Raw genomic sequence first — 14,333 nt, forward strand, 5'->3', positions numbered from 1 at the left:
CAGGTGACTATTTACATTTAGTACATGTATATATATATATTGCTAAGTGTTATCTGTACACCTGTATTAATATAGTAGAAAGGCTGATATACAAATAATTAATCTATTTGGTAAAGTAAATTTCAAGTCATCAAAGAACTACCAAAATATGAAAATTTAAGCTAGGGTGAGGGCTGAGCACTCATAGATGTGTTTAACCATGCTACATTCTTTTAGTGTCTGGAGCCTGTAGCACAGTAGTAAAGTGGTTGTTGTATTTTAAGTTTGTCTGTAATATTTAATTTTCTTCAATTTTTGGTGGTAAATAAGACTGTTATCTTTTATTTGTTTTAAAAAGTTCAGATTTCTATTGTCAGGGCCTTTTATAAAAGACTATTAGGTACAAGTTTTTTCTCATTACTGAAGGTTGAATGATAACTACCACTTCATTTTAGCTCTGGTGGATAGTTTGTAATCATGCCACATCTCATTTGTATATAATAGTGATAAATTTCTTTAAAAATTACAGGTCTGAATAAAAATGGGTATATTTTCACTGGAAAATATAATTATATATCTGTCTTGCATTACCATACCAACACATGTATAAAAATAACCTACTCTGAAAGCTCCATTTTCAGGTGATAAACGTCCCATCCACACCCTGTTCAAAAGAGATTGGCATGCTGTTTGTGATATAAAATGTTTATTCTGAGTTTCTACAGCAATAAGAACACACGTGGCTCCACCCCAATTGTCTAATTGACGAATGAGTAAATTTTGTGCTTTTCTTTCATCAGTTTCATGACATTCATTCAAAACTTGAATAGCTAAATCTGAAAAATCTCTGAAAAAAATAAATCAACAACAGCCTAGATAGATTTAGTTAACACAGTTGCTAAGAAATACATATATCTTTAATGTTCTAACATCTTAATTACAGAAACCAGAAGAAGAATAGTTCCATTAAATTATATTACTGTAATACTGTGCAAAACGTTGGGGTTTTCTAATTTAATAATCAAAACCTATCTATTTTAATTCATTTTTTATTTTATTTTAATTGCATATCTTACACCAAAAGTACTTTTATATTCAGTATTATATGATGGTAGGTCACTTTGATCTTTAAATTGATCTTATGAGTTAAAAGGTTAAAAAGTTTAATCATAAATGTTTTTTTTTTTTTTTAAATTAATCAAAGTCAGTAAAGTGTGTTGTAGCTGAATTGTAATCTTCATTTCCATGCATGCATTTGAACACAAACTTATTCAGTTTGACTTTTTAGTCACAAATAAAACTCTTACATAGCATTCCTGTCAAGAGATTTCTGTAATTCTGTGTCCTCAGTTTTCTTTGCTAATTTTTTCAGCAATCCATAAGCAACCAGTGCACCAGCAATAGCATCCTATAATGCAATAGACAATCAAGGTCAATTCAAATATTTCAAATCTATATTTATACATAGTATAGCGACTACATAGATATAGGAAGATGTGTTGTTGAAACACACAGGGTCCTGTTTACAAAGGATCTTTTTGCAAAGGGTTTGAAGGGGGAAAGTCAAACTCCAATTTATTGGCTTAATGTACAAATATACTTGCTTACCCACGTCAGGTTTATTAAGGTTTGACTGTTGCTATATAGAGTAGATTTAACTCTGTATTTGCTCTTATGCCCCCTCGTGCTCATAATGTGCTGATTTATTTGATAATGTATCAATGTATAATCTTCTTTTATTCATATTGCCTTAAAAAAATCAAAAACTATATCAACATATAAGAATGAATCCATGGCTGGTAAAAAATAATTGTAGGGCAACTTCAAAATACTTCTATAATTAATAACAAATGTTGTGATATACATTTTTTTTTGTCTGTAGTGCATGTAAACATACCTTTCCCTGCTTCCAGAAAATTTTAGCTAATTCTTGTCTGTTCATCAAGACTGACCAGAAAAATAATTCTTGAACAGCATTAAAACTGCCAGGACCTAAAATAATGAAAAAAGGAAATACAATGCGTTTTCTATAATGGCAAACATTGTGTCCACTCATTATTAATTATTGTCAACTACACTAAATAACCTCCCTTGAAATTTAATGTGTTATTGAATAAAAAATAAAGTCATAATAACTGATGACACAGAGATATCTCTCCCTTTTATGTTATTTTGATAGATTAATGCAAATATTGAAATTAGGATTGCAATATGGGTATATATTTAATTTAGTCCGGGTATCTATAATGAGTTTTTTTTAACATGTTAACTATGAAATACCTTCAAAATCCTTGTATGATGACTGAATGGGGAGGGCCAAACAGTCTATGTGGAAATTTGAAATTCAAATGGTTATACAACTGCATACTAAGTACCATTGACTTATCATAACTGGTTCTCTTTACACTGATCAAAACAAATCTGAAATCTGTCTTAAACTATAGTGGAAAGTATACCTTTATGAGAACTACTACTAGCATTAGCATTGGTAAACATTCCTACTCCCATTGACACATCAGTCTCATGTAAATGATGTGAGGCATAGAAATCTCCTATCAAATCTTGTATCAGATGTCCTACGTCACTCATTGTCACATCCTGAAATAATAATCACTCCTTATTATATAGTGGGTCTCATTTGGGGGTTCGGATCCCGGATCCCCCTTACTGTTGTGTCAGATTCCCGTATCCTGTTTACACTATGTAAGTTAGCAATTCTCATTTTTTTGTAATTTCCCATGTCCCGTTACACTTTATTTCCCTTTTTCACAGCACAATAATTTGACTTTTAAGTGTCACGCTTACAAATAATCAACAATACTGTGTCCCACTTAGACCCTAATGAGACCTACTATATAAAATTGTAACCGATTAAGTTTAAGATGTCATAAAGAGTGTGAGAAAATAATGACCTTGTACAATGCTGAAATAAAAGTACATGTGGTATGATTGCCACTGAGGTAACCGATAATCCAAAAAAGTTCAAATGAAGTGGATGTAAGCAATTATATGCAACTGTATGGGCATCAACAATAAGATAAAAGATATGATGTTCTTTCAATTAAAATATAATTATACAGTACATTCCGGTTATTTGCATAGCCTATTTGTCAGACGAAATTATGCAATAAAGCGGAGTATGCTTATATCCGAAATGACAAATTACGGAGTCAAATGACATCGATAGTGCAGATCAGCAAAGAAGAAAGATGTACGTCCATAGTCCACTTACAACATAATGAATGCTTATTTATTCTAATAAAAGTTATTTGTCTACTGTCATACATTTTATTTCATTGTGTATTCTTTCAATAAAGTTTATAAACACATTTTGTTTTTGTTTATTTATGTACCGACTTTTCCTTTACCTGAGATACGATAATAAAATTGTTCTAAAAATAGATTTGTTTCTATGACCCGGATGTACAAATTAAATTGTTACGCTTTGTTTAAAACAAACTGTTTAACAATACTACACAGTTTATAATCATTGTAAACAATAATTGTGTAATGAACTGCCTTTGATATTCAGTATTTACCAATTACACAGTCATGTGACACTGTTACTTTAACACCGCTAGTTTCGTTTATGCAAAGCAGTTAACAGGTAATGGGGCCATGCACGGGTTATTTGCTGGCCACGAGTGTTGAAAGTGAGAAAATATAATAATCAGAAGTTAATTTTCTTTTAGAAAAATATTAAAAAGGAAAGATTGATGTATAAAATTCTTCAACCATATATAAATGCCCTGTAATATTTAACATAAATGTAGATCACCCAAGCTGAATTACGAAATTACACATTGGATAATGATCGATAATTAGCAGGCGTTAATGTTTTAAAAATTCACCCAAAATATAATCTATGAACAATGTTTGAAATCCAATCAATAATTAACACCTTTTGAAATAGAAGATCATAGAATGGTTGTGTTTTTACAACAATCAGCTGATTGACATTTTTATGACCTCGAGGCTTAAAATAGAATATGGGAAACTTTACCTGTGTACACATCGAGGCCTTTTCTATAATCATATAAACACGAAAGATACTGTTTTAAAACTTTATTTGAATAACACACAAGTAAATGTGAAATAATAATGAAAATTATGATGCATTCAAGAAAAAACTTTCCAAATTGCCGTTTCCGGTCAAAAATCTCGTCAGTTTTAACTGAGCATATCTAGCTAGCGATTATTTTCTATGCAATAAACCGAAATGCCACTTGTAAGGCTATGCATATAACCGGACAATTTAACATTAGGTGAATGGGAAATGGTTTTGTGCAGGAGAAAAGTATGCAATTACCCGAATTATGCTATTAAGCGGTATGCAATTAAGTGGAATCGACTGTACTAATAAATTGGTAACAAATGGAATTAAATTCCCAAGGTTGAAAAAAAAAATGGTAATTATAATTTTTTTAAGTTCTTCTTAAATCAAATTTATAATCATGACAAAGTATTAAAAAAGGGAGTCTAATATATCGACTTATAAAATAAAATATTGATATGAACAAAATGTGATGGAATGAATAAGGAAATAAAACACTTATCCAAAATTCAGATGGAACTATTGGAAAGTTTTACTTTAATAACAGAAAATCAAATAAGAAAATTAAGATTACTTGCATACAGAATTTTTGCCGTTTTCCAAGCCATGTTAGTATCAGTTTCTGATAACTGTGAAGAAAAGGAAATATTTTTAATGGGATTAAATAAAAATGTAGACTACTTACAGAATTGTATAGTTTTGTTCTTCTAAGCAACAAACTTAACTGACATTTGGGTGGAATCTGTAATAAAAAAGTTCAATAATTCATAAACTGAAAATCAAGTAATATATAAAGAAAGGAAACCAGAATGTGCAGAAATGTATATTCTACATCTATAACTCATGGTATGATATAGATAACCATTATATGTTTACAAAGCTTTAACTGTAACACAACTAATAATGACGGATGCGTCATGTGAAGCAGGATCTGCTCACCCTTCCAGAGCACCTGAGATCACCCATAATTTTTGGTGGGGTTTGCATTGCTTTAGTCTTTATTTTTTTATGCTCTGTCATGTGTACTATTATTTGTCTGTTTGTCTTTTTAAATTTTTAGCCATGGCGTTGTCAGTTTATTTTTCATCTATTACTGTCCCACTGGTATCTTTCACCCATCTTTAATTAGATCCTTATTTTTTAAATGAGTATACATTATATAAAAAAGAAGATGTGGTATATGACTGCCAATGAGTCCACAACTCTCCTCAAGAGACCAAATGACACAGAAATTAACAACTTTAGGTCACTGTATGGCCTTCAATAATGAGATAAGCCCATACCTCATAGTAAGCTATAGATGAGGCTCCTTATTGACATTATTTCTGTTACCTGGTTATATAACTGTCTCAGTCTGTTTACAGTTAGGAAATCTTTCAGACTAACACTATGGTCAAGAAACAATTCAATAAAGTCTTTCCTATTAAGCATTATAGCTGATTGCAGAATATCATCCAAGCTACCAGGCTGTAAAGATATAAGTAAAAAATATAATCCAAGTTATAAGGCTGTAAAGATATAAGTAAAAAATATAATCCAAGTTATAAGGCTGTAAAGATATAAGTAAAAAATATAATCCAAGTTATAAGGCTGTAAAGATATAAGTAAAAAATATAATCCAAGTTATAAGGCTGTAAAGATATAAGAAAACAAGAATTTGTCCCAAGTACACAAATGCCCCATCCACACTACCAATTTCTAAGTTCAGTGGACCATGAAAATGGGATAAAATTTCTAATTTGGCATTAAAATTAAAAAGATTATATCATAGGGAACATGTTTACTAAATTTGAAGTTGATTGGACTTCAACTTCATCAAACAGACGAACAGATGGATGAACAGTACGACAGACGAACAGACGCACATACCAGACCATAATTGGGGCATAAAAATATTATCCAAGTTATCAGGCAGTACAGATACAAGTAAATAATAAACTGTTAACACAGACATATTTCCCGCCTTATTGTTATATAGATAGTACATGTAAAATTTTGATCTACCACTAGCAGTTCCCTATAAACTGACCTAATCACAAACTAATAAATGTAAACTATGCAAAAGTTTCAAAGTCATTAGAGAATGACTGTGTGGGCAAATAATCACCATGGAAATGAGATGTGCCAAATAATCACCATGAAAATGAGATGTGCCAAATAATCACCATTAAAATGAGATGTGCCAAATAATCACCATGGAAATGAGATGTGCCAAATAATCACCATGGAAATGTGATGTGCCAAATAATCACCATGGAAATGCGATGTGCCAAATAATCACCATGGAAATGAGATGTGCCAAATAATCACCATGGAAATGAGATGTGCCAAATAATCACCATGGAAATGTGATGTGCCAAATAATCACCATGAAAATGAGATGTGCAAATGCTTATGTAACTGCATATAAAATATGACTACCACTAGAGTTATCTCATGGAACTGACCCTAATCACAAACTTATACATTGTTGATGCTGCCACAGCCACCACCCCTGCAAGAAATAGCATACCTATGTCTCACATTTGACTCTTGTCAAGACAAGACAAAAATATCATCCATGAAATTGAGAATGGAAATAGGGAATGTATTAAAGAGGCAAAAACTCCACCAAAGAGCAGAAAACAGCTCAAGGCCACCAATGAGTCTTCAACACAGTGAGAAATCCTAGCAACCAGAGATGGGCTTCAGCTAGCCTCCAAAACAAAAAAGTGTACTAGTTCAGTGAAAAAGGATGTGCAATAACTCCAAAACATATAAATAAGCTACCGGGCTGTAAAGATTTTGACAAAAATGTCTTCCAACAACTTATCAATATTCGCACTGTAATATAGTACAAAATTGTAAAACCCTTAATCGTCCAATAAAGAACAGTTCAAACTTACCTCCCATGTTCTATCATCAACAAAGATTTCACTTTTGGCAATATCAATCCTGTTCCAGGCTAAAGCCAACTTCAGTTGGTCATAAACTTGGTCTTTATTGGCTAAAAGAAGGAAAACATGAAATTATTATACATCAGAGTGGTTTAAAAAACATTACTTCAAAGACTTTAAGTTAACTGTAAATCAGTAGTTATGTTTTGTAAAAATATAATGTTTTTCCCATAGTGCATCACTTTTCATTTGATTTCAATACATCATGAGAAATGAGACCACTAGTCAAGTAACATATCTAAGCTTATAACTTTTTCAAAATAAGGATTATGCTGCTTATCTATAAGTTTTATGGTGTAAAAGGTTTATGAACTATTGTTTATATTTTTGTCTATTACATTGCCTTCTCTCAGACCTCTAACGTGTGTGTAAACAACTGTTTGGAGTATGCACTTAAAGTCATAAGAAACCTCAATTAAAAAAAAAATAATGCATATGTTTTTATAACTCAATGGATAGTTTTCATTATAAAACTTATGTACATATACTTTATTCTGAAGAAAATTCTTTAATTTATTCATATTTAGAAGAAGTTTACTTATTTGAATTGCTTCCTTCCAGCAAGCAATTCCCCTGACATATTTTTCGTATGCAAGGTGACCTCAATGTGACCCATCTCGTAAAAATCCAGTGACCACAATACGCATGGATGTCCTTAAAATAAACTATTATCTGAATTTACATGTTAAACACGTGCTCAATTTCCATGCTTTTTGGTTTATTTTTCGTCAATTGTTGACAAACAGGTGACAATCGTTAAACTTCGGCTTCAAAACACGAACTTTAATTACCTGCCATATTTTCACAACAACACTGACCGATTGAAAAAAAAATTGACGATTAAACAAAATTTACACGAAAAAAATGATAAATTCGAGCACAGAAGACTAAGTTTATGATGTTTGTATGCATTGGTTCAAGAATTGGAAGAAAATTATTTTTCATCGGTCACTCGTTTCTTATGACTTTAATCAACTTTTTGAAATATTAATCTTTATGCAATTATTTTATCCTGATGATTTATCATTCTTTTCATCTTAACCCTTTCAAAGCTACACAAAAAAATTAGAAAACAGCTGCTAAGCTGCATTTTTTTTTGTGTTCATTCATTACAACAGTATATTCCTTTTCAGACTGCTGTATCTTTTTTATTATAAGAGATACAGAGACAGTTATTGCATGAAAAATGCTCAGGAGAGCATGACCTGTAATATTAGGCAATTATTTCAGTAAATTTTTATCAGGTTACCTGCATTTTCAGGTAATTAGCAGGTAAAAGGTGTACTTTATTACATTTCTGTTGAATTTTGAATAAAAACAACTGTTAGTCTTCATTTATTTTGTTGTTTTATCTGCCATATAATACAGAAGACACCAGTTGCTTGATTCAGTAGCATATTGCACTATACATTTACTATACACAATGTATTATATAATCGTGGCACAAATAAAAGGCTCCGTCCTGAAAATTTTCAGTTAACCTCCTTTTCCCCCCTTTTTCTATGTCTCGTAATGATTGATCAAATCATATTTCTCACACGAATTAAATGTAATAAACGCATTGAGATAACAAGAAACCTTTTAACTAATCCTCGTTGTCAGTTTCCCCATAGAAATGCTGAAATATTTCCATATTTACAGGTTCGTTTCAAATTTCCGCCATTTGCATTTGTCAAAATATTTGTTTTTATTTTCCTTCTACTGCATGATTTTACTATAAAAATTGCCGGGATTTCAAGCGAAAATGAGACTTTGTATATCCTGGATTCATACGAGGAAAAATTAGAGAGGACCCGAATGAAAACAGAATGATTTAAGAGTCCTGATGAAAAATCCATTGTCATCACGGCATATGCCGGATAGCAGTGGCGGATGACGTACGTCATAGCGGCATATGCGGTGTATAGCAATGAAAGGGTTAAGAGGCGAGACAAAAATATACATAACCATATAGCTATATCAAACACATGAAGCAGTTATCAATTCTGATTGAATATTTTCAAAATAGGTCACCTTTGAGCAATGCCTTTAATATCGCATAGTCTATATCCTTAGATGATTGGTTTGAAGTTGAAGCACTTAAGTTGAATACTGTTACCAAGTCCCTATTCACCAGACTTTCTTTTACCATCTGCCATTTTTTCGCTAAGTCTTTGTCACCAAAGACATCCTTTATCATGTCTATTATTTTAGCTTCTTGTGTACTGTCAAACTCTGTCTCTGATCTATAAACAAGAAAAGATACACATACATCAAATATCTATATGACAGTAAAATCATCTTCAAGTATATCTGCTATCTTTTTCTTTCGTTTTATTCTCAATGTTTTTTTAGATGAAAAAAGACTGCTTAAAGATAATACTAGTAAAATATTCCCTAAACTTGCTACAATTTTCTTTCTTTAAATTCTTTCTAGTTAATTTATATATTTACTGATAACTGCCAGTACACTGATTGTCCTTTCTCTGCCGATGTCTGTATACTGATAATCTCCTAGTTATAGCAATAAAATTGTTAAAGAATCAAAATTGAAAAAAAAAATAAGGGAGGGACATGTAGCAAGTCTAAATAATCCCCTTAAAGTGCTGGTAGGCAAACATCTTGAATTTAAAGCTTTCTGGTAGATTTTTATCTTATAGATGTCATTACTGTGACTATGAAGAATAGCTATAAAATAACCTTACTTTTGTTTTCTAGTTGTGTGTGTGGTGATTTTCTACCCTGAATTAATACAGAAAAACAAACATATGAGCACCAAAGTGGTGAGAATGGATTAGATGTTTTAAATATTGTCTCTTGTCCCCTCATGTTCTTTCACTTTTTTTAAATGAGATTTAATGCCTTTTACCTCCATGTTTGCTTGCCATTTTTATCAACATATTCTTTTTCACTTTCTTTTGAAAACTCATAAGCTGCAGCTAATATGTCAGCAGCCCTTCCAGAACCCTGAAAAAGACGAGAATCATTTTAATTCCTAAGTCTTGTAAAAATACCATAGATAAAAGATCTACAATGTATCTAAATTCAATGCTTAATCTGTATTGCATTTATACTGAATATATAGATCTGCAAAGGTATATAAATTTAGCATTGGCCATTTTGAATTCTTTGAGAAATTTACTGGAAAATAACAACAAAGAAGTTGCATAACCTCTAAACTTGATAAGAAAATTGCCAGGAGTGATTTCCAAAAATAAAAAACTTAGTATTCTAGATTGCTAGAATATCAATAATGGATTTTTATTTCAATCATACTGCAAAACTCTGTCAATATAAATATGAATTTGAATAGTTTTTCAGATTCTTATCCTTAAGACTTTTTTGTTTTTGTTTTGGTTGAACGTGTGTTTCGTGTGTGTTTCCTTGTTAATCCAACAGCACCTTCTAAGTGGTAATATTGAACTGTGTTTTGTCAGTACTGTGGATACTTTTATTTTCTTTGGTACCAATTTTCAAGAATTTTCTCAAGACATTTGATTTATGTTGTTTGGTCAAATTTTGCATACAAGCTAAGCTTATAGAAAATTTGGTTCGTCTTTTCAAAAGAAATCCAAAATAATTCTTATTTCATAAATAATAATGAGTAAACAGAATTAATTGTAAACCATTGTTAATAATCAATTTTATTGACTTTTTTTTTACCTCAAAAGTCATATGCTAATACAAATGCATGCCTTATAACAATGGCTAAACTTGCAGGAAAAAGTTTGTCTAAGTCTGACCTTTTCAAGCATGCAAAACAAAAAACCTTTTCAATTTTTTAGCAAAAATAAATTTAAAATTTAGCAAAATAAGGTTTGATATAGAAATAAGTACTAGTAGGTTTACCTGGACTATTATAATAGGAATATTGTTAAGAACGGACTGATGAACAGTTTCTAAAGTCCCTGGACCTCCTTCAGCAACCAAACAACAAACTGGGACCTTTACAGCATCTGAAAAGAAACAAATTAAAGTTTGCTGTCATCAGTTTTAAATCTACTGCATTGAAAATTGTTGATAATTATATAAAGTTATATAATTTATTATTACAAGGTTTTTATTAAAGGGAATAATGCAACATGGTAATATTAGGTGAATACTTTTATTGCAATGAAAAAAACTTGCAATCTAACATAGAATATATATATACATTGTCAGAAAGAGGATTTTCCAGAAATTGCAATAATCAATCTTGCATGTATGTCCATTCTTTAAAAGTTACATTCATAAATGCATGTTATTATTTCTGAATTCACAGTAAATGATTTTCAATGGTAAATACTGTGTCTTATCCACAATCACTCCCTTTTTTGTACCAATGTTGTAATTGCTGCTTTTATTTTTATTGTAAACTATATTTCCATATCCTTTTCTTGTCAATGCATTATTGCTCACAAAAAAATCTTTTGCCTATGCCAAATTAAAATTTATAAGTATTTATTTTAAAGGAGAACTGTTGAGAAATAGAATATTTTTTAACTCAATGAAAAATACAATCAAATTTTTTAAAGAGCAACTTGACCTAATTTTTAAAATTTCCCTTAATCTGACCTTTGCCAGTGTCTGTTTTCATGTTGGCCACAGCATTCTCAAGCTTAGCTCGGAAAGGAATTTCTACAGCAAATGAATGTTCCGTTCCATTATCTACCAGAATAAAGTGGGTGTGGTTAGGATCAAGGTATGCCTCCTTCCTGACTTTGATCTTCTCTGTCCCTATTCTGTATTGTGCTGGGTACTGGCCATTACCCTGTAATTAATGTAAACAAGATAACAAGAGGAAGTGCATATCCAACTTTATCCCAAAGTTTACTATGAAGTTGGTTAAATGTTCATGGTCTCCTCTTTTGGCTATGGTATTTTCTTACAACTTAGTTTTTGATCACTGCCTTGATGAGTTCTAATAAAATAGGCACAAACATTGATGTTTCAAATATCCACAAAAATGCATTTTGCCTAAATCTATAAAAATTGGTACATATAAAAATAAATCATCCACAGTGTTTTAACAATATATGTATCCATTTTTACTAAACAAGTACACATTTTTATTTAAAGGCCAGCTGAAGTCAGCCTCTGGGTGCAGAATTGTCTTGCTGTGTTGAAGACCCGTTGGAGGTCATTATCTGTTTTTTACTCTCTGGTCTGGTTGTTGTTTCCTTGACACATTCTCCATTTTCATTCTCTATTTTATCATCAAAAATCAACAAATATACGATTCAAAGTTAATTTTCTAAAGTAAATTTTATAAGACCAGTTGAAATCATAACCTGATTGGTCTGATGTCACTATAACATGCTAAAAGAAACTTATATGAAAGCTTACATCTTGGCTTATCAAATCTTTCTTTTTATGTATACATCCCCAAGTGGCAACACCTATAGCAACAACTGGTGCCCCTGTGGTAGACGTGAGACCATAATCTCTAACAGCCTCTCCTACATGTTTCATCACACCCGTATTGGTTCCTCCTGTCACAATCCATGCACCTTAAGATATGCAAGAAAATATAGATATTAGTAAAAGAAAAACATTTGTTAGTTCATCATTTATAGAGTATTTTATTTTTGATTTCTTTCCATTATGACTCTTACTTCAAACCTTAATCTAAAAATAGAAATTCTTTTTAATGTAAAGTTTTTTAGATAACAAATTCACACAAAAATTTAATTTACCACCCTAGCTTGATTTTGGTATTACAAAGTCAATTGGAAAAAATGGCAAAATTACTCTTTATCACACAAAATTGGGTTTTCCATGCATGAGCTATACAAAATCAGACAATTTTGCACAACCTATAACGTGGAAAAGACCCAGGGGACCTATACTTTTAATCATATATTTTGAAAACTAGATGCTCTCAAGAGCCTGTGTCGCTCATCTATATTTACTGATGCTTTTGAAATCATGTAAATAAGGTTAAAATCATAATTAATAGTATTAGATATTAGATGATAACAAAAAACTGCAAAATTTCTGTAAAATTACAAACTCAGTGGCATCAACCCAACAACAGGTTGGCGGATTCGTCTGAAAATATAGGGCAGATAAATTTAAATCTGATGGACATTTTGTCAGATTTGCTATAATTGCTTTAGTTTCAGAGATATAAGCTAAAAACTGTATTTTACCCCTATGTTCTATTCTTAGCCATGTTGTCCATATTGATTGGCAGGCAGGGTCATCCAACACATTTTTTATACTGAATATCCTAGTGATGATTGTTTCCAAGTTTCGTAAAATTTGGGAAGTAATTTTCAGAGAAGATGATTTTTGTAAAAGTTGACAGACCACAACGACAGACGACTAAGGATGCTAAGTGATGAGGTCGGGTGAGCTACAAACATGATATTCAGTACATTTTGAAAGAAATTATGAATTCTAATTTAGATCTACCTTAAGGATGTTAAATTAAAAAAATCTAGAACTTGATTTTGAATTCAGAAAGAGTATTAAATAAGCTAAAAATATTGATAGGTTATCAGAGCTCCTTTTTGAGATATTTGAGTGTTTAAAAATGGGGGGAAAAGACTAAATCGGACTTTTTTCTTACAGTTGCAATGGTATAAACCTCAGACAGAAAATTTATGTCAGTTTTCTAAATTCCTCATCTAGATAGAAACTGATAACATTAAAATATTTGGTTTTCTCTACCTGTACTTCTGGCTGCTTTCATTAGACCAAATCTGAAAGCCTGTTTCAGTTTAGTTTTCATATTGAAGAAGTTAGCTCCTCCCGTTACAGATATGAGAAGGTTTGGTTTCTGTAGACCCCATACTTTCATCATCAGTTGTTCCATCTTCTCCATGCTTGTATTCACATCAACTCTGACAAACTGAAATTATATAAGGTGCTTAAGAATCAACAGGTACAAGTCAATAGAACTTGCATAATTCTTTTAAAAAATTTGTAAAAAAATCGTTTTTGTTGAAGTTTAATGTGTTATTTTGATCTCAATTAGCTGAAAAATAATATTTTATAATAAATCTTATGACCCTTATCCCAAAATTAACTGATTGTACCCTAGGTAGTTTTAAATAACAATTTATTAAAAATTTCTGCAGATGTTTAATAGAAATATTCAGTTGTATCAGGACTGCAGCTGTTTGTAAATGTATTTGAGGTTATGCCCTCAATAAAACTATTACCCAAATGAATAAACTTGTTCTATAAACATACAATAATGTTAAATTCAACAAGAATGTGTTGTGTCTGTAATACACATGATATCTCTGCACTCACATTTTTTAAAATTAAAGAAATCACCTAAGAAGTTCAACAATTTGCTTCAATAATTATTTGAAACATGCATGTATTCTTTATTCAAACGGACAAAATCAATTTTAATGAAGGCAATATCATGCAGGAAATAAATGATGTATTAA

General features: G+C 31.0%; 1 protein-coding gene across 7 annotated transcripts in view; it reads right to left on the minus strand.

Moving 5' to 3' along the window:
- The window catches only part of LOC134707431 (transient receptor potential cation channel subfamily M member-like 2), a 58,094-nt gene that overhangs the window by 29,732 nt on the left and 14,029 nt on the right, over window positions 1-14,333 (minus strand). For all 7 annotated transcript variants that reach the window (XM_063567162.1, XM_063567164.1, XM_063567161.1 and 4 more), the window contains 13 exons: window positions 13,603-13,783; window positions 12,274-12,437; window positions 11,503-11,698; window positions 10,798-10,904; window positions 9,818-9,915; window positions 8,983-9,194; window positions 6,919-7,019; window positions 5,366-5,500; window positions 4,719-4,775; window positions 2,436-2,577; window positions 1,877-1,971; window positions 1,287-1,387; window positions 601-826 (listed from right to left, as the gene is read on the minus strand). In XM_063567162.1, the coding sequence (XP_063423232.1) occupies window positions 601-826; window positions 1,287-1,387; window positions 1,877-1,971; window positions 2,436-2,577; window positions 4,719-4,775; window positions 5,366-5,500; window positions 6,919-7,019; window positions 8,983-9,194; window positions 9,818-9,915; window positions 10,798-10,904; window positions 11,503-11,698; window positions 12,274-12,437; window positions 13,603-13,783 (1,815 nt within the window). The remainder of the gene's footprint in view (window positions 1-600; window positions 827-1,286; window positions 1,388-1,876; window positions 1,972-2,435; window positions 2,578-4,718; window positions 4,776-5,365; window positions 5,501-6,918; window positions 7,020-8,982; window positions 9,195-9,817; window positions 9,916-10,797; window positions 10,905-11,502; window positions 11,699-12,273; window positions 12,438-13,602; window positions 13,784-14,333) is intronic.

The sequence above is a fragment of the Mytilus trossulus genome, chromosome 2 (assembly GCF_036588685.1).
Source record: "Mytilus trossulus isolate FHL-02 chromosome 2, PNRI_Mtr1.1.1.hap1, whole genome shotgun sequence".
Lineage (NCBI taxonomy): Eukaryota > Metazoa > Mollusca > Bivalvia > Mytilida > Mytilidae > Mytilus > Mytilus trossulus.